The 18,200-nt window shown below is 42.5% G+C and overlaps 1 protein-coding gene across 1 annotated transcript in view; it reads right to left on the bottom strand.

The window, feature by feature from the left end:
• pkd1a (polycystic kidney disease 1a) overlaps positions 1-18,200 on the bottom strand; it is a gene marked incomplete at its 5' end in the record, with an annotated part of 95,184 nt that overhangs the window by 67,143 nt on the left and 9,841 nt on the right. Inside the window, 11 exon segments of the mRNA XM_014028559.1 lie at positions 51-191; positions 489-641; positions 1,842-1,992; positions 5,022-5,464; positions 5,596-5,895; positions 5,982-6,176; positions 7,049-9,666; positions 13,619-13,749; positions 14,367-14,542; positions 16,635-16,766; positions 16,856-17,338. Coding sequence (XP_013884013.1) covers positions 51-191; positions 489-641; positions 1,842-1,992; positions 5,022-5,464; positions 5,596-5,895; positions 5,982-6,176; positions 7,049-9,666; positions 13,619-13,749; positions 14,367-14,542; positions 16,635-16,766; positions 16,856-17,338 — 4,923 coding nt within the window.

Here is an 18,200-nt window from a genome sequence, read left to right as displayed (position 1 = left end):
GTGTGTGTGTGTGTGTGTGTGTGTGTGTGTGTGTGTGTGTGTGTGTGTACCCCTCGGTGAAAGCCCTGGCAGTTGGTACAGGTTCCTCTGAGAAAGACATAGGAGTTCTGGCTGACCTCGTAGATGGACTGGGCTTTGCAGGACACACACTCCAGATACACCATGGGAATGTGGCCGCTCTGCACGAGCACCTGCCACAAAAACACACATCTCACAAATTAACAGCTCAGAAAGCAGATAACAGAGTTTTTCTGTAGCATAGTGTTACTTTTGGCTTTTAGCTAGCATTTGGAAACTTTTAATTTTTAGTTCATGCTCTGCTTCTTCAGTTCAGTTTTAGCTTCTTCAGAAAATTTGAGCAAAGTCGTTCAGCACTTTACATTTCTGCAGAAAATTGAATTTCTCTAGTTATCGTGATGCATTTGAGGATGACAATGACTCAGAGTTACAGCATATTAATAAAACTACCAGAGTCTGTGTCCACTTACAGTCTGTGTGGTGGATTCTGGAGTCATGCCGTCTTTGCCGATGGTCAGTTTGAACGTGTACTCCACGCCTGCTTCCAGCTCAGAGCTAGAGATTCCCAGAACAGGACCACTGGAGCCGAGGCCAAAGTTCAGACTAGAGCAGTGCTCTGGACCCTGGGAACAGATATTACAGTGGTCTTATTGTAAAGTTCTAAATTGTCACTAGAAGAGCGTGAAAAGTTGTTTCTCTCTCATTTACCCTGCTTCATGCTCAATAACCACTAGAGATGAGTACCAGCTCTTTGTGGCTTTACTTGAGGCAACAACATGAATGAATGTTTGGCTCCAGGCAGTATTATTGTTGCAGTCGTAATCAGGTAGAACGACTTAACAGAAAAAGAGTAAAAATGCAGCCAAAGTACCAAGAAAAAGCTTTGAAAGGCACTCAGATTGACCAAGGTCACTCAAAAAATGATAAAAAAAATTCCATTTGAAAACTACAATATAATACAATTTAAAGTGGTTTAAAATGTTTGAATTGTGCTGCTTCTTTTGTAAACTGCACTCTCCTCCCTTCTTATCAGCTTTGCTGCTGGCTGTGTGTTTGTGTCGATGTGTGAATGTGTGATACTGTTGATGTGGACTCTGTAATTGTCAGGGTGGGGAGCTAAACTCTCGCTGTGGAATGCTAACAGATACATAACCCTTTACATGCCTGCACAAACTCCAAGACACACACACCTATACACTTTAAACACCTTTTAGTGATAAATATTATGACTTATTTCATTTAAGCTTGAGCTAAAAACCATTATCTTCAAAAGGGTTTCTGAACAATAAGTCTGCAGCTTCTGAAAGTGCTCAGGTTCTTGTGAAAACATCTCAAACACAGACACACCCTTCACATCAGGACTGACTTTTTGGTCTTTAGATGCTCCAACAGAATGTGTTGCAGCCACACCAGTAAAGCAGTAAGTGTGGAAAAATGATAAATCCACACACACCCTCAACGACTTTTCTAAAATGTTACTTTTGCCACATAAACACTGCCAAGCTATTTGTTTCCACAAATTCTTCTAAATAATCTCAACCATGTAAAATCTGCTTTTTAAATCTTACCATAAAATAGTAACACTCACTTTGAAAGTTTAAACTCTTTTGGTTTATTTGATTCAAATAATACAGAGAAAGCAGCAAAAAGCTGATAATTCAGTTGAGCCAGAGGAGAAAAGACAAAACAGATATGATTTTCTTTATTTAATGATATGGTGAATTGCCCAAAGAAATGTCCAACTCCATTTTGTGTTTCCTTCTTTAATGATCTGCCTGCATGACAGGACAGAGCAAAGCCGTTTTTTTGTCACCTGTCTTTACCTTAGAAGTACTCTGACAGTCCCAGTGGTAATGAAGAAGAGCCTGACTGTCTGAGTTCATGTTGGGGTCGTAGGACTGCTCCGCACTGAGCTGCAGGTCCTGAGTCCTGGACCACACCCTGTGCGTCCCTCCTTCAATAATGGGCTTCAGCCTGAAAAGAAAATTGGAAACAATTGTTTATTTTTTTAGGCAAACTTGGAGCTATGCTTTTGTAGAGGTACATAAAAATGAAGAATGGTGAGTCTAAATTTGCTATCCTGTTGAAGTGCTTAAGATTTTTATTCAAAGTTATGTGTTATTATTATGTATTATGGTCAAAAAAGTTGATTTTTGGTAAAAGTCAGCGTTTAATGGTGAATCAACCATCAAACAGTCATCCAATTCTAACTATTAACCAGTGTTGAAAAAGATGTTATTGAATCAATGAAATGCCAACGCCTAATCAATGTTGATTTAACACTGATGTTGTATCAGTTATGGTTGAAAATCTAACATTGTTTCAACAAGTAAGTCACCGATCACTTTTTGTATAATTTTAACATGGATTCAATATCATGTCTGACCATAGTTCAATACTGATTCACTCAAATTTTACTATCTGAGTTATTATTTTGTCTGAATTGACAAGCTATAAACTAGTCCGAACAGGACAAAATCCAAGTGGATTGCTGCTGTCTATAAAAAGTTTCAGTCTCTATTTCATGATAATTCAGGCAAAACACTATCAACTAGTGCTGGGGGTATACCGTTTTGTACCAAAAACCGGTTTTTGTTTTTGATATATAAATTTTCTGAATACCGGACATACTGGTTTAAATAACCTGAACACATTCAAAACGTTGCGTTGCGGCCGCCAGTGAACTGTTTCCTGGGGGACACTTTTCCTCAGAGCATTGCTATGTGTGTTAGCATGCTAATGTTATTGTTGGAGCAGCTTGTTTGACAAACTGGCTGCGGGTCGTGTTTCAGCTGCTTATATTGACTGAAGTAAAAAAAAAAATCCTGTTTTCAGCATCGCTGAATGTAGTAAACAACTCTTCAGTGACGTGCACGGTTAGATTTAACGTGCAACGTTATAATGGAGACGTTAATGCGTGGAGACTTTAACGTGCTTCTATTGTGAAAAGCCCGGGGGAAGTAGTTTTGTAGTAGAGCTGTGTTGACAGGTGTGCAAGGTGATTCGTAAGTTTTATTAACACAAGAATAGACCCGATGATCTTTTCTCAACGCTTCACGATCGGACCAAAATGCATGATTACTGTCTACAACCAGACAAAGAAAAGACGTACAAGAGGAGGGAAACACAGACAGAGGTACAGTAAAAGAAAAAAGCCAATAATCAACATTTGTACATTTTATTATCAGCTGAGCTGTGATGAAAAAAATACACCGTCAAATAGTGAAACCGGTGTAATTGTTGAAAATACCGTGATATAAAATTTGGGTCATACCGCCCGGCTCTACTATCAGCCTGTGTGACTTTAGCGTAGATCGTTATTCTCGTAGAGCTATTACAACATACTTGTCGTAGACTCACCCAGGCTGCACCAGGAATAGTAATACTGCTTTTTGTGCTTGTAAATAATTTAATTTTATATAAACACCTGTGTAATGCAAAACTTCACCAATGTAAAGGTTTCTATGAAATGGTTTAAATAGTGGTATTTTAACGACATCCGTCGGATAGTCGAACCTCGGATTCAGGAAGAGCAGTGTGGTTTTCGTCCTGGTCGTGGAACACTGGACCAGCTCTACACCCTCAGCAGGGTCCTGGAGGGTGCATGGGAGTTCGCCCAACCGGTCTACATGTGTTTTGTGGACTTGGAGAAGGCGTTCGACCGTGTCCCAAGGGGGGCCTTGTGGGGGGTTCTCCGGGAGTATGGGGTACCGGGCCACTTGATACGGGCTGTCAGGTCCTTGTACGACCGGTGTCAGAGTCTGGTTCGCATTGACGGCAGTAAGTCGGGCTCGTTTCCGGTGAGAGTTGGACTCCGCCAAGGCTGCCCTTTGTCACCGATTCTGTTCATTACTTTCATGGACAGAATTTCTAGGCGCAGCCGAGGTGTTGAGGGGATCCGTTTTGGTGGTCTTAGGATCGCATCTCTGCTTTTTGCGGATGATGTGGTCCTGTTGGCTTCATCGGAACGAGATCTGCAGCTCTCGCTGGAGCGGTTCGCGGCCGAGTGCGAAGCGGCCGGGATGAAGCTCAGTGCCTCCAAATCCGAGGCCATGGTCTTGAGCCGGAAAAGGGCAGAGTGCCTTCTCCGGGTCAGGGGGGTCGCCCTGTCTCAAGTGGAGGAGTTTAAGTATCTGGGGATCTTGTTCACGAATGGGGGAAGAACGGAGCGGGAGATCGACAGGCGGATTGGCGCAGCGTCTGCTGTAAAGCGGGCACTGTACCGGTCCGTCGTGGTGAAGAGAGAGCTGAGTCAGAAAGCGAAGCTCTCGATTTACCGGTCGATCTACGTTCCTACCCTCATCTATGGTCATGAGCTCTGGGTCATGACCGAAAGAACGAGGTCCCGGATACAAGCGGCCGAAATGGGTTTCCTCCGCAGGGTTGCTGGGCTCTCCCTTAGAGATAGGGTGAGAAGCTCAGTCATCCGGGAGGGACTCAGAGTAGAGCCGCTGCTCCTCCACGTCGAGAGGAGCCAGTTGAGGTGGCTCGGGCATCTGGTAAGGATGCCTCCTGGACGCCTCCCTGGTGAGGTATTCCGGGCACGTCCCACCGGGAGGAGGCCCCGAGGAAGACCCAGGACACGCTGGAGGGACTATGTCTCTCGGCTGGCCTGGGAACGCCTTGGGGTTCCCCCGGAGGAGCTGGAAGAAGTGGCTGGGGAGAGGGAGGTCTGGGCCTCCCTTCTGAAGCTGCTGCCCCCGCGACCCGACCCCGGATAGGCGGAAGAAAATGGATGGATGGATGGATGGATTTTAACGACAGCAGCCATCTACTTTAGTCATGGATTAGTCATTAGTTTGTCATACAAATACTGTAGAACTAAACTATTTCTACAAAGTGAAGTTACTCAGAGCTAAAATAAGCAAGATATTCAACACCTTCGCCACAAAACTCTACTTCTATTTATAGTATGAAGAATTAGTTTAAGCAAATGTTTGGGGGTAAAAGTTCTTGAAATATTCTAATATGTATATATATACGTATATATATTTTTTACTTACTTTGCAGCCATGACACTGAGCTGAAGACAGGCAGCCTTCCTCAGAGGAACACCTTTGTAGGACAGGGAAAACACTAAGCTGTAGTTCCCTGCAGCCAAAGCCATCTTTGGTAGCCGCAGCTGCAGTCGCCGCGTGTCCACCTCCACCGGCAGGCGGACTGCTCTGCCAGGAGAAAACAGAGACGGTTCCGATGCAGGGGGCAAAGAGTTGTCTCTCACGATCTCATCACTACAGGAGGATCTTGGGAATATCTGCCAGAGGTACTGAGCGCCGTAGCGTTTACAACCTTTCAGATCCACGCTGGCTTCCACCAAAGTGGACTGAGAGCGCCAGATGACCAGGCGGGTCTGAGTCACGTGTACTTCCGGCTCCTCACACTCTAAAACGCGAATGTTTACCTCCACCTGAGCCAAAACCCAGCTCACCAGGTTACTGCAGTTTACCTGTCAGGAAGAAAAGAGACAGTCTGGTGAAGATAAAAAACACCTGAGAGGATTTCAAACGTCCACTCACAAAATCAGTGAAATTAACCTATTTGATATATCAGTAAGAGAAGAACAGAAAATGCACTTACTTGGACCAGGTAGTGTCCTGGGTGTCTGTACTTATAGCCAACAGTGGTGATGTTGGATAGAACTGGTGTAGTGCCATCACCAAAGTTCCACAGGCACTCCACAAGATTTGGTTTGGGTCTGATAGATGCCATCAGGGTGATGGTCTTGTTGATGAAAGTGTCCTGTGGCACTGCGTACAGGCTGGCATCCTTCAGGAGGTGCTGCACCAGGATGTGCTTGGTGATGTTCTGACTATGTAGGTTGTTAAGGGCATTCAGATAGATGATCAACAAGCCTGGTACTTCTGGAGTATAAGGCACCTGAGGGGAAGATACATCGATATTCAGACAAGTGATACTGGTACAGTGATTATGCATCTGATTAAGGTTTTAATAAGTAACCAGACCTCTTTAGCCCAGGTTGATGCCTTATGGTGGTGTAGATCAAAGGTCCACAGGAAGGTAATAGGTTTGCCTGTCAGGGTTTTGGCCACAAACAATCTTGTTACTCCCACAGGGATTGCTGGGCTGAGTCCCTGGATGGAAAGTCCACTCACCGGTTCCATCACCTCCACTTGTATTTGTTTGCTTTTGGAATGCACCTGGATCATCATTTTGAAACATGCATCTATTACATTCATTTATTTTTAATACGTTTCACCACACAAATGAGAAATCATAAAGTTTTATATTATTCTGTGATCAGTTTTTGCACCGAAGGGTTAACAACATGATCTGTTTTCCTTCCTACATCCTTGGTGAGATTCAGGTGTGTGTGTGTGAATTCTTATGATAAACAAATATAATATTGAAAAGTGAATAAAAGTAAGAAAAAAACGTCCTAAAAGTTGATGCTTCTTTACATATTTTGCAGTATTGTTTGTGAGTTTGCAAAAGGGGGATCCACGTCTAGAAGCTACTGCCGTTTGTGGGCCTTGACATGGAAAGGTTTGGGAAACACTGATCTAGGACACATTTACAGACTGAGGTCCCTTTACAAAGCAGAATTTTATTTGAAATTTTCACTGCCTTCAGCAGTTTCTCTCAGATAGGAGGCAGAAATACCCAGACCTTCCAGGACAATCAGTTCTTCATATCATACCCAACTGTTTTTTACACAAATATGAAAAATATCATTAGTTTATATTACTTACTTTTTCTGCTCATCAGGCCTGAGCAGCAATAACCTATTCTATTCTATTCTATTCTATTCTATTCTATTCTATTCTATTCTATTCTATTCTATTCTATTCTATTCTATTCTATTCTATTCTATTCTATTCTATTCTATTCTATTCTATTCTAACTTAAAATATGCATTCGGAACGTGCCTTAGTTATGACCACATCTAATTTTAGTTTAATGTCTGCAAAGTTGACAAGATTCTAAACACGTTTTGTGTTTGTCAAAAGTAAATCTTTAACATCAGTGTAAAAACAGACTTATTCCTGTTATCTGTCTTTGTTTACTTTACCTGGTTGTAAGCAGTAAGGTTCACCATGTAGGTATCCACTCTGCTGAAGAAGTGAGTGTAGGTTTGGTTAAGCGGAGGGAATACAGTTGCATCGCCACTGATGCTGAGGATCAGGTTAACATCTGAACCCCCTATCACCAGAATGGTGAACTCCACCTTTTCATTAAGTGCTGCAAATCTCTTACTCGCCCTCAGATCCAAATCCTGAATTTTGTCCTGAACAAAGAACTCCCTGGAAACCACTTGTCCACTAACGTCATTGGTTGCATTCAATGTGATGACGGCTGTCTTTGGCTCTGAAAAAATCAGAGAGGTCCGTCTCCCCTCTTGAGTTCTTCCTTCCAGCAGCCACATCCATGTCACATCGGTTCCTGTCAGTACCTCCCCCTGTAGAGAGACGCCGACTCCCGTTGCCACATAACTCTGATTACTCCCATTGGTAGAGAAACTTAACCCAGAAATGATTTCTTGAGCATGAATATGTTTTGTTGCAACCTCTGAGCTAACTTCATTGAAGACCTCTACTGACACTTGTTTTAGACCTGGACTGGTGAAGGTGTGGGTTAACCAGGGTGTGCTCCAGTTCAGATAGTTCCCATTCACGGACCACCGATACTGCAGATCTGAACCTTCCAAAACCTCTACACTCAGGTTTGTTGGAACACCGACCGCCACTCGGTCATTGCTGATCAGCAGATTCACTCCTCCAGGTGGTTTGACAAAAAAGATGGTCTTGTTGACTGACAGCTGGCCGAGAAGATTCGCTGCTTGCAGGAAGATCTCACATGGACCAGACTTTGAGAAATTAAGCTCCACAGTTTTCCCACTTGCATTGAATGAGCTGCCAGGGTCCAATTTTCTGATGATGTTCCATGTAAAAGTCATGTTGGTGCCCTCTTTCAGTCCTGCTTGAAGGTGGAGAACTCTGTTTGTAGCATAACAACAACTATCCAACCCTGCACTCCCACCGCCTTTGATGTCCTCTGCTAAGATCTGCAAACCTTCCAACGCACGCTGAACAAACAAGAAGATGCTTGCCTGTGCTGTCCCAATATCATTCTCTGCTATCACGATGATGTTAAAAGTGCCAATAGAGCGAAAGGTGTAGAACATCTTGTTGGTCCCTGGGATGGATGTGCAACGGTCACAGAGTATCCAAGAGTACCGGACATCATCATCACTCTCATCTTTGTGGGCCTCAAAGTGGACCAAGCCATTCAGAGGAACATTTATTAAAGTGGCATTGACTTTCAGTCCTTGAATTGGTGCAAGCACGGTAACCTGTAAGACAGTGCTGTTCTGACTAACAGTGTTGGCTGCTTTCAATGTGATATTGTACTTTCCAGAGAAGTTGTAAGTATGAAGGACATTCTGGCCTGTGAGCATTTTTCCATCTCCAAAATCCCAGGTGTAAGTGACATCAGAAGCCAAAGAAGACGTCATGAAGGTATATGGGGCTCCAAGTGTCAGATTGTTGTATTTTGTGCCATTATGATGAATAAAAAGTGGTCCAACTGGCATCAGAACATCGATTACAGTACTTCTACTATCTGCAGATATGTTATTGAAAACATGCACTGTCACTATATAATGGCCAGGCTTTTCATATGTTGTGCCAATGTTCCCAGAGCTGTGGATGTGTGTCAGTCCTTCCTCTCTACCAAAGTCCCATCGATAGCTGAGATTAAACTCAGGTACAGTTCTGACTTTGAACTGTATTTCCTCTCCGACAACATAGTGTGACTTCTCAGGAATGAAGCTGATGTTGGACAAAACCGGCTGCACACAAACCCAGTTGAAGAAATTGGCTTTTGTAGCCTTGTTAACTCCACTGGACAGGAGCAGAGAGAGGCGATATTTCCCACTTGTCCTGTAGACATGTGACACTTTTGGGCTGCCTTGGTGTGTTTCATTGGGGCTTCCATCCCCAAAGTTCCACTGATATAGATGAAGTGATGAATTACCAGACACCCAAGCCTGAAAGTTGACAACTGTTTGCTCTTGGACACATCCTGATGGCTCCATTTTTATCACTTGAAAGACAAAGACGTGAACTAAAAGAGTGGTCCAGCCAGAGCTCACAGCATTCATGGCAGTCACGTTTACAGTGTAGTTGCCTTCCTTGATGTATTTGTGAGACAGGTGAGGTTCAGATGGAGTATAAAGGGTGCCATCACCCATTGAGAATGTCCATGTGATGTTATTACCAGAACCAAGGCGTGCCCACACTGTAGTGGAACTGTGCAGCTCTGTGGGAGAGGAGCTGTAAGCCATCAGATCCTCTATCTCCTCATACACAAACCTCTTGGCACACGCCGAAGTAGAACTGATGGTGTTATTCACCGACACGCAGACAGTAAAATTGTCACATTGTGCAAAGGTGTGCGGCACACGTCGGCCATACTTAAGTGGGGTGCCATCTCCAAAGTTCCATTCGTAGTGAATGCCATATGCTGAAGGCAGAGGGTGAGCTTCAAAAAAAGCTGATTTTCCTGCCAGGAGAAGCTGTGGTTCGGTTTGTATGTCGACATGTGTGAGGATGCTGTAAACACTCATGCTGATGTTCTGACTGATGTTCTCATAACGATTGGACACAGACACCTGTGCCATGTATATTCCTGTAAAAAAACAAGGAAACAAAAAGAGAATGAGTTACACGATACAAGTTCTATTTTATCCCTCCTGACCACCAGAGGGCAGTGCTGAAAGAACTGAATGTTCCCTTCGTACATGTGCCGTTCGAGTAAATAATATCAACAAAGTCACAGCTGTGACTCGTCGGATGATTACCTTGAACCAATATAGGCCGGTAACATCTGAGGCTCTGCTCCTTTTTTCTTCTCGCGTGTGGTTCGCATCTTTGCTTGGCATTAGCCTTTGCAGAGTTTGGATCACTTCATTGTCGCTGGATGACCCGTTGGCTGGAGTTGCAAAGTTCGCCCTTCTGGGCTGCAATGAATGAATCTTCAGAGGTATATGCTGTTTGCTGGTGAAGAGTCTTCTGTCTCCACTCCCAACTTATGGCTTTTTTTCTATGGTGTATTTATATGGTGAAGGTAGCAATTTTTTGCACCCTCTCCCAGTTCCAACAAGACTTGTTTTGAGTTGAGCTAACGGTGTTAGCCTCGCTTTGTTTGCCGTTTGCTTGTGATAGTCCTGCTTTACGGTTTTCCACCACTTCCACTGATTTGACCCACTCTTCAGAGAGTGCCCAGGTTATTGCTGGTGACTCCATACTGGTCAGTGTGGCCATGGTTCCCACTTCTACGGAGGCTGTGTCACAGCATCTCATGATGTCTTTCGACCAGGAGTGACCTGCTGACTAAGTTGGAAGGTCAGATATGGCATCAGAATCCTCAATGTCACTCTCCCTCAAAACTCCAGGTGTATGTGGCAGCAATATTGTGTGGCTAGCATTGATGGCCCACAATGGTCAGTCTTAAATTAGTTTCTCTTTTCCTGCGTGGTGCTCGTAGGCTGTGCCCATCAGCAATGCTGTGGACCCCAGTTGGGGATTTGCCCTTGGTGTTTGAAGCCCTCTGCTCTCCATTTGAGCATCTGACGTAAGCTGGCCTCAAGTGGCTCTCATGTAAGACTGTTTTCTTGTTAGCTATTGTCTCAGCTAAGAGGATTGGCGAGCTACATACTCTTTCTGTCAGTACCTCATGTCTCAGATGGGAACCAAATGACTCTGGTGTTACTTTGTGGCCAAACACTGCATTTCTGCCCAAGGTTCTATCCCGTTCTCATTGTAACCAAACATTGAGATTGGCACGGTTTCAGTCTACGTCAGGGGCGGCTGGGGAGAAGCCTGAGTTGGTGTGCCCTGTGAGGGTGTTGCAGGCATACAGTATTGGGAGACTACTGCAGGTGTGAGACACTCAGACCAGCTGTTTGCGTGCTATGGAGGCCCTAAGTTGGGTCATCCTCTTTCCAACCAGCGTCTCTCTCATTGGGTTGCCGACGTCATCTGCCACAGCTACAGTGCAGGAGGCTGCTGCCTGCCAATTGGCGTGAAGGCACACTCTACCAGGAGTGTTTCAGCTTCCTGGGCAGCTATGAGAGGGGTTCCGCTGGAAGTGATATGTGCTGTGGTGTCCTGGGCCTCCCTGAGCACATTTACCAGATTTTATTATGTCAATACGGCTGCCTCTCATCTTCTGGGCCAGGTGCTGCTTCAAGGATTCCCTGGGCTTCCTGTGTGAGGTATGTGCTCAGGATTCTTTGTGACATCGTTGGTATTAGTCATTCAGTACTTTTAGCACCGCCCTCTGGTGGTCAGTAGGGATGAAATAGAACAGAAGTTACGTATGTAACTACGGTTCTATGAATCCCGAATGACCACCAGAGCTTCTCTGTCGCCCTGAATCCTTGCATGTCACGGGAAAATTCTGTAGGAGCATAGCCTTGGATGTTACCGGCCTATAGCGGTTCAAGGTAATCAACCAGCGAGTCACAGCTGTAACTTTTTTGATATTATTTTCTCGAATGGCGCATGCATGAAGGGAACATCCAGTGCTTTCAGCACCGCCCTGCGGCGGTCATCCGGGATTCATAGAACTGTAGTAACATACGTAACTTTCCTTTTAAAGACTGTACAGAAAATAAAATTGGCTTTTGCTATAAAAGTTGACATGAAACGACAGAAATGAAATAGTTAACAAACCTCTCCCAGCTAAAACTTGCTCAGAAAGTGAACATTTTAACTTTACTATGATACCTTACCAAGAAATGATGTCACATTGAAACATACAAAACTGGGCAAAAATTTCAAACCACTCCTACTTTTCTGAAATGTTGTTTTCAAAGTCAAACTTTCTTGTTATCTGTTAAAGTGGACTTGAACAATAGTTCTCCACTGTATTCATCACACAGCCCATCTGACTCAAAAGGAGTGTGCCTAATACTGTACAAACAGAAGGTGGGGGGGGGGGGGGTTCTGTAGTCACTCAGTGGGAGTTTCTTGTTCTGTGGGAGGAGTTTGTCCAAGACATGATGGCTGTGTCCAAAACGGCAGGACGGGTCCTCCGGAGGACCCAGACTCCCCGGTCTCGGTGGGCCGGGTCCTTGGTAGACCGGGAAGACCGGAAAAAAAGAGGCTGTGGATTTGGACGGTCTAGCCTCCCCTCCTTACCCCGGTGTATGTCATGTCTCCTAGCAACTGTGACGACGCTAAACAAGCAAACTTAAATCAAAACTAGAAAATTATCAATACATTAGCATAATTAATATCACAAAACTATAAAATTAACTTAAAAGTATCATTTGAAGAACTAATTGACCCCCTGTAGGTTCATGTTTATTTCGCGTTTTTTATGACGAAAAAATAATATTTAAAAACATGTCCATACAAATGATAAAAGTATTAGAATTACAACCGCTAATTTTTTTTAATTTTTAAATCACCATACTTTTATTTAAAATGTATTCTTTTCTCTCGCTTCGTCCGCCATTACTAGCATTAAAAATCTCCGGTCGGGCCGCAATGCATTATGGGATATGCTGGGCCGGGAAGGATCCATCAGACCTGTCCTTCGATTCGGGGAAAAAGAAGGACGTATTTGTTGGACGCATCGGAGGAGTCTTCCGTTTTGGACGTCCTTCGTCGCGGCGCTGTGACGTATGCGGCCGACAAATTCGACCTTCGGAGGACCCGTCCTGCCGTTTTGGACACAGCCATGATTGTTCTGTTTGACTTTTGTGGACGTAGTTAGTTCAAGACCTGATTGGTCAAACTGATTATGCTGGGGCAGCTGGCGGTACATGTAGCTCCGTAGAAACTACAAGGAAGCACCTACATTTTGAAACACTATCATTAGACATAACTTGAGAGAGGAAGGTGTTAACTGCACGAAATTTGAATGCCGTACATGAGGATGCATGTGTAGCAATTTGGCTCAGTTAAAACAGCACTAACTGGCCTGGAAAAAGATGGCTATTTTTGAACACGATTATTAATTATTATTCGTCATAACTTGGGACAGGAAGGTGCTAGTCGCACCAAATTTGAAGTTGATAAATTGTTCGCAATTACTTTTATTTGTGACATTGTTCTGTTATAAACTATAAAAAATAAATTATATTTACACGTTTACAATATTTTACTTTTAACATTACTTCATCTTTTAACTTGCCCCACAAGACAAGTCAATCCAACCAATTATGGTTTTACCAAACCTCAGCCTATACTACAAACTCCGCCCACACAGACAAAACACTCCCCCTATGTACTGCAGAGACCCCTACTTGAGTGAAAATGGAGCCAATGTGAAAAAAAACAAACAAAAGAAAAACTTTGAAAAACCATCTGAAAGCTTGTGGAACTATTATCAAGACCACTTTAACAAATCTGACTCATTGGATGAAAAAAAAGAATATTTTGTGGTATTTGCCTTATAAACAGGTGAAATGAATTAGATTTATTTAAACTAGCAAACAAAAGGAAGGACCCTTAAATGTCTGTTAACCTTGTCAAACAGCCTCAACATTCTGTGGAAAAAACCTGACCTCCCAAGTTTTCAGTGCATAATTTGCACTGTTTTTTCTGACTGGTCAGAAATGAGGGATTACCTGGCTGAGAGTAGATATAGGTGATGTTTTTACTCAAGAGAACTTGATTAGGAGAGTCTGGACAGAGGAGGGATGACGAATAAGGAGGCTTGAACTCAAACTCTTCATATCCAAATTCACCAAAATTACATCTACAACAGATAACAGACAACAAAACCAAGACCTTTAAAACAAATACATGCTTTTTTAAAAACAAATCTGAAGTCTAAAGTGTGATGGTGATGATAAATTCATGTCTCCACAACATGAGCAATACAACACACAAATACACACACCTTTTTAAAAGTCAGAAAAGTAGTTGCTTTTTTTTTAACAATAGAGGGTTTGAAGAAATGGAAACAGATCTCATGGGATCTCTCTAGACTAAGAATATTATGTAAAAGGGGGAAAAGACAGATTGTTTCAAAGCCTAAAAGGAGGAAAGGGGAAAAAGAGAAGCAAAGAAGTGGAGGAAAAAAGGAAAAGTGCAGAGGGAACAGCCACACAGAAGGGAAAATTCTTGTCAGCAAACCTCCTTACCACACAGTCATAAAACGAGGACTATGTTTTAACTTCACTGCTCCAGTAATATTATGGGGAAGACCATAACAAAAAATTAAAAAAATGAAAAAAAAAAATAAACAGCTAAAAGAAGCAAACAGATGCACTGTTTTCTTTTAACTTCTTTTTAAAATAACAAGAAAGAATAAAAGACTCAGAGTAATTGTAAAATGATGAGGTGGTCCTTCCTATACTCCTTGCTTCATACCTGAAAGTAGCAGTAACAGACACGTCCACGAGAGCAGAGATGGTGAGAGTCTGTTTTGAACCCTGAGGGACCACATCTGGTACCCCTTTCACTGTGAGGTTGGTCATGGGCTGCAGCCGATCCACGGTCACGTTGAAATGCTTCGTGATGCTGCTGACGTGGTTCGTGGCCGTCACCTGGAACAGTTGCCAAACATTTGGTAAGAGGCTGTAATCCCGTGTTACATTTAAAAGTTTACTGTACCTAATATAAGCAGTCATAATAGGTGCAAATACACAATGTGATCAATAAAGAATCAGTCAAGAGCTGTGAACCTTCTGATTAAAGCTTGATTAAAGGAGTGAATTTTGCACACTGCCTTGCATGCCAAAGTTTTTTTGCAAAGACCTTGTGTGATCTCATTGTGCTCTAAGTGATGGAGGTGACTCTCATCTACTACCACACGAAAATGTCGTTGATTATCTAGTTGTAGTTTTACACCTATTGGTTTTCATAAAAATCTGTCCACTGGTTCATGAAATAAACACACACAGATGGTCACTTGCCTTTTCCAGCAGCAGGTAATTCAAATTTAAGAAAAAAAAAATGAAACGGTAACTAGTTCAGGTTTTGTTTAGTTCTCTATTATAACAATAATAAATATGTTTGTATTTTGTTCTACTAAAACATTGCAAATTAGATGATCTGACTAGAATAAGAAAACATTTGGCAGATGCAAAGCAACATATAAAGATATAAAAAATGCAATCTATGACAAAACAAATTCTTAATTTCAACTTCAGTCAGAAAGCTTCTTCCATTTAATATTCATGCTGTATTAACACATATAGTAGTGTTGTCTAATGCTTCAATTTGAACCATTTTTAAAAACCTATTTTGTTTATAAGTAGTCACCCTTTCTTGTATTTTTTTAAAATACTGCTGATCAATAGCTTTTCAGCCTTGTTGAAAACATTTAGTCTCCAAACCATTTTTTTATTGCTTGCTTTTTAAACAAAAAACAACAACAACAACCTTATTCTGACTCAGAATCATTCAGGCATAAAAAAGGTTCCTAAAATCCATGCCTGACCTAATGTTATGTCTACATCAGAGGAGCCCAAAGTGGGGCCCGCRGGCCAAATTTGGCCCGCCAAGCCATTTGATTTGGCCCACCAGCAGTTGCCAAATTTACAAGGTTGTAACTTGTTATCCTATAGGTAGAAACACAGTGTTTCCATTGGTCAAATGACTATATAAAAGGGCTGTAGTGAAGGTAGTTTTTATTCATGGTGCTGACATATCTTTGATTTGTTAGGATTAAACAAGAAACATGAAATGACAACAAGAAATATTTAGATCAGATTTAACCCGACATGTAGATTTACACACTTTATAAGGCCACAAAAACTCATATTTTATCAATTTATAAAACGTCCCATGAGCCTTTGCTACTTGAGCGTATGGCAGACTTTCTCCAAATGCACAGACTAAAACTAAAGAGGGCCGTTGCACAGCTTAATGGTTAAAAATAAAGGACTTTACTAAAAAAAGTATGTGTATTTCATGTATTATATTACTGCATTTGGCCCGCAGCCATGGATAGATTTTCATTTTGGCCCCCTCGGGGAAAATGTTTGGGCACCCCTGGTCTATGTAGAAACACTGTGACAAAAGACCAATTTTACATAGTACGATTTAATACTTTTTCATTATAAGCCTATTGCTAAAACATAGAATTTGTTGAATTCACCCAAGTGTATCTACTTAAAAATGAAAGATAACAATTTGAAATGAAATTCAAATTAGTTATTTTTCCTCAGTTTAAGAATAAATAGATGAAGTTGATGCATCACTCATAGCATGTCACAGTTTTAGTGAAGTTTTATTTTTCCTTTTTCTTTAAGACACGTTTCAAAAACTGTTCATTCAATAGTTTTCATGCATTTCTTGCTCCACTTATCTAGTTTTCTAAAACTCTTTATGCTTAGTCAAGATATACAAAAACTTTGAAAAGGCTGAAAAACTATTGCTCAAGACCTAGTGGCTGAGAGGCAAAATATTCAAACATTAATGGTCTAAAAAGTTTAAAGAAACAAAGGGGTATCACAAGACTTTTGTACAATACTTTGGATTTTTATGCTTTTCAAAAACCTATATTTTTCACATGCTGGTGGGTGTTCTCTCTCCACTTATTCACTTTTTGGTCGGTGTCTGTGTGTACTTTGCTAAAAAAAACTATTTGTCAGTACAGCAATTTGTTGAAATGAAGTTCAGAGTAAAACTCACGGTGAGTTTGTAGATGGCAGCATGCTGGTAGATGACATTGAGGACTGTGTTGTAATAGGTAAAATATGGCTTGTCGTCCACAGTCCATTTAAATGTAGGATTGGAACCTTGAAGCACAGATGCACTGTAACTCTAAAACACAAGAGCAGTGCAGTAATTTATACACTTTTAAACACAGTTTATTAGTACAAATGATAGCTACTATTTGAACACAAACTCACCACCACCGACTCCATCAGCACCCTGTTTGTGGGCTCGGGTTGCACCATCAGACCCCCGAGTGGCACCTCCAGCTGAACAACCACCATCAGGCTGTCTTCGGTCACATTATTGTGGGCCTCCAGCTCCACCTGAACCGGGCCCCCCTGTTCCTCTGATCCCAGGCTCAAATCCAGAACTGCATACAGGCTGGGCTCTGAAACGGTGACCTCTGACACCGAGCTCTGGGCAGGCTGGGCGAGTGTCAGAACGGACAAAAATTCAGGGGGGCATTCTGGTTGGAAAGTCACACTGTAACGGCTCCCACGTCGAGAAGCCGTGGTTGTGTGGCGAGACTGCACGCGGAGCAGAAGCCGAGTGTTGTTGGGTTGCAGGTAGAGGGTCCCGTTCTTCAGAGGCGGGTGGAGGATGGTCATGCTGAGAGGAGGAACAACCCAAAGTGGGCACGATGCTGAGGATGGGTACGATGGCTCAACAGAAGAAACCTGTGGGTAAATTCTCACAGTTAATGTCCTGATGCATCTCAGTAATCCAGGTAGACAAAAATCAAAAAGAAAAAATAAGTAGGTCCTCTGGATGGGTTCTTCTTTAGTGAAATGTTTCGTCTCTCCTCCAAGAGACTTCTTCAGTCTGAGAGTTTCAGGTGAACTCAGCCTTACAAGCACTGCCTCCACACGGACAAACAGGCTAGTCACATGCAAAAGAGTACCATCGCCTAACAATAGGCTTGATTAGCTAATCAAGCCTATTGTTAGGCGATGGCCACCATGTGGAGGCAGTGCTTTTAAGGCTGAGTTCACCTGAAACTCATCAAACTGAAGAAGTCTCTTAGAGGAGAGACGAAACATTTCACTAGAGGTGTCCCGATACCGATACCAGTATCGGTATCGGATCCGATACCAGCATCAAGTACTCGTACTCGTACTCGTAAAAGCCAGCCGATACTCTTAACCGATACCGCTTTTGTCCCCTTTTTTGTTCCTCCTGTGCTGCGCTGCAGTCGGATAAATCGGATTTGTCTCGTTCAGACTGTCATAAAAAAATCTGATATGAGTCAGATGGGTCAAAAAAAATCGGATTTGGGTCGGATTTTCCTGCAGTGTGAACCAGAGTTTGCACTACCTTTTTATTGTCAAACATAATATTTACCCATCAATTTTTACATGATAATTGCATTTCATTTTCATTCTGTTTAATATTCAACAAGTTGAACAGATAATCCACCCTAACCCCGCTACTTGGTATTGGTATCGGTATCGGCGAGTACCTAAACTGAAGTACTCTCTCTCTCTCTCTCTCTCTCTCTCTCTCTCTCTCTCTCTCTCTCTCTCTCTCTCTCTCTCTCTC

The sequence above is a fragment of the Austrofundulus limnaeus genome, unplaced genomic scaffold (assembly GCF_001266775.1).
Source record: "Austrofundulus limnaeus strain Quisiro unplaced genomic scaffold, Austrofundulus_limnaeus-1.0 Scaffold779, whole genome shotgun sequence".
NCBI lineage: Eukaryota > Metazoa > Chordata > Actinopteri > Cyprinodontiformes > Rivulidae > Austrofundulus > Austrofundulus limnaeus.
Note: the sequence above shows the minus strand (reverse complement) of the source record. Positions and strands in the feature narration are given on the sequence as shown.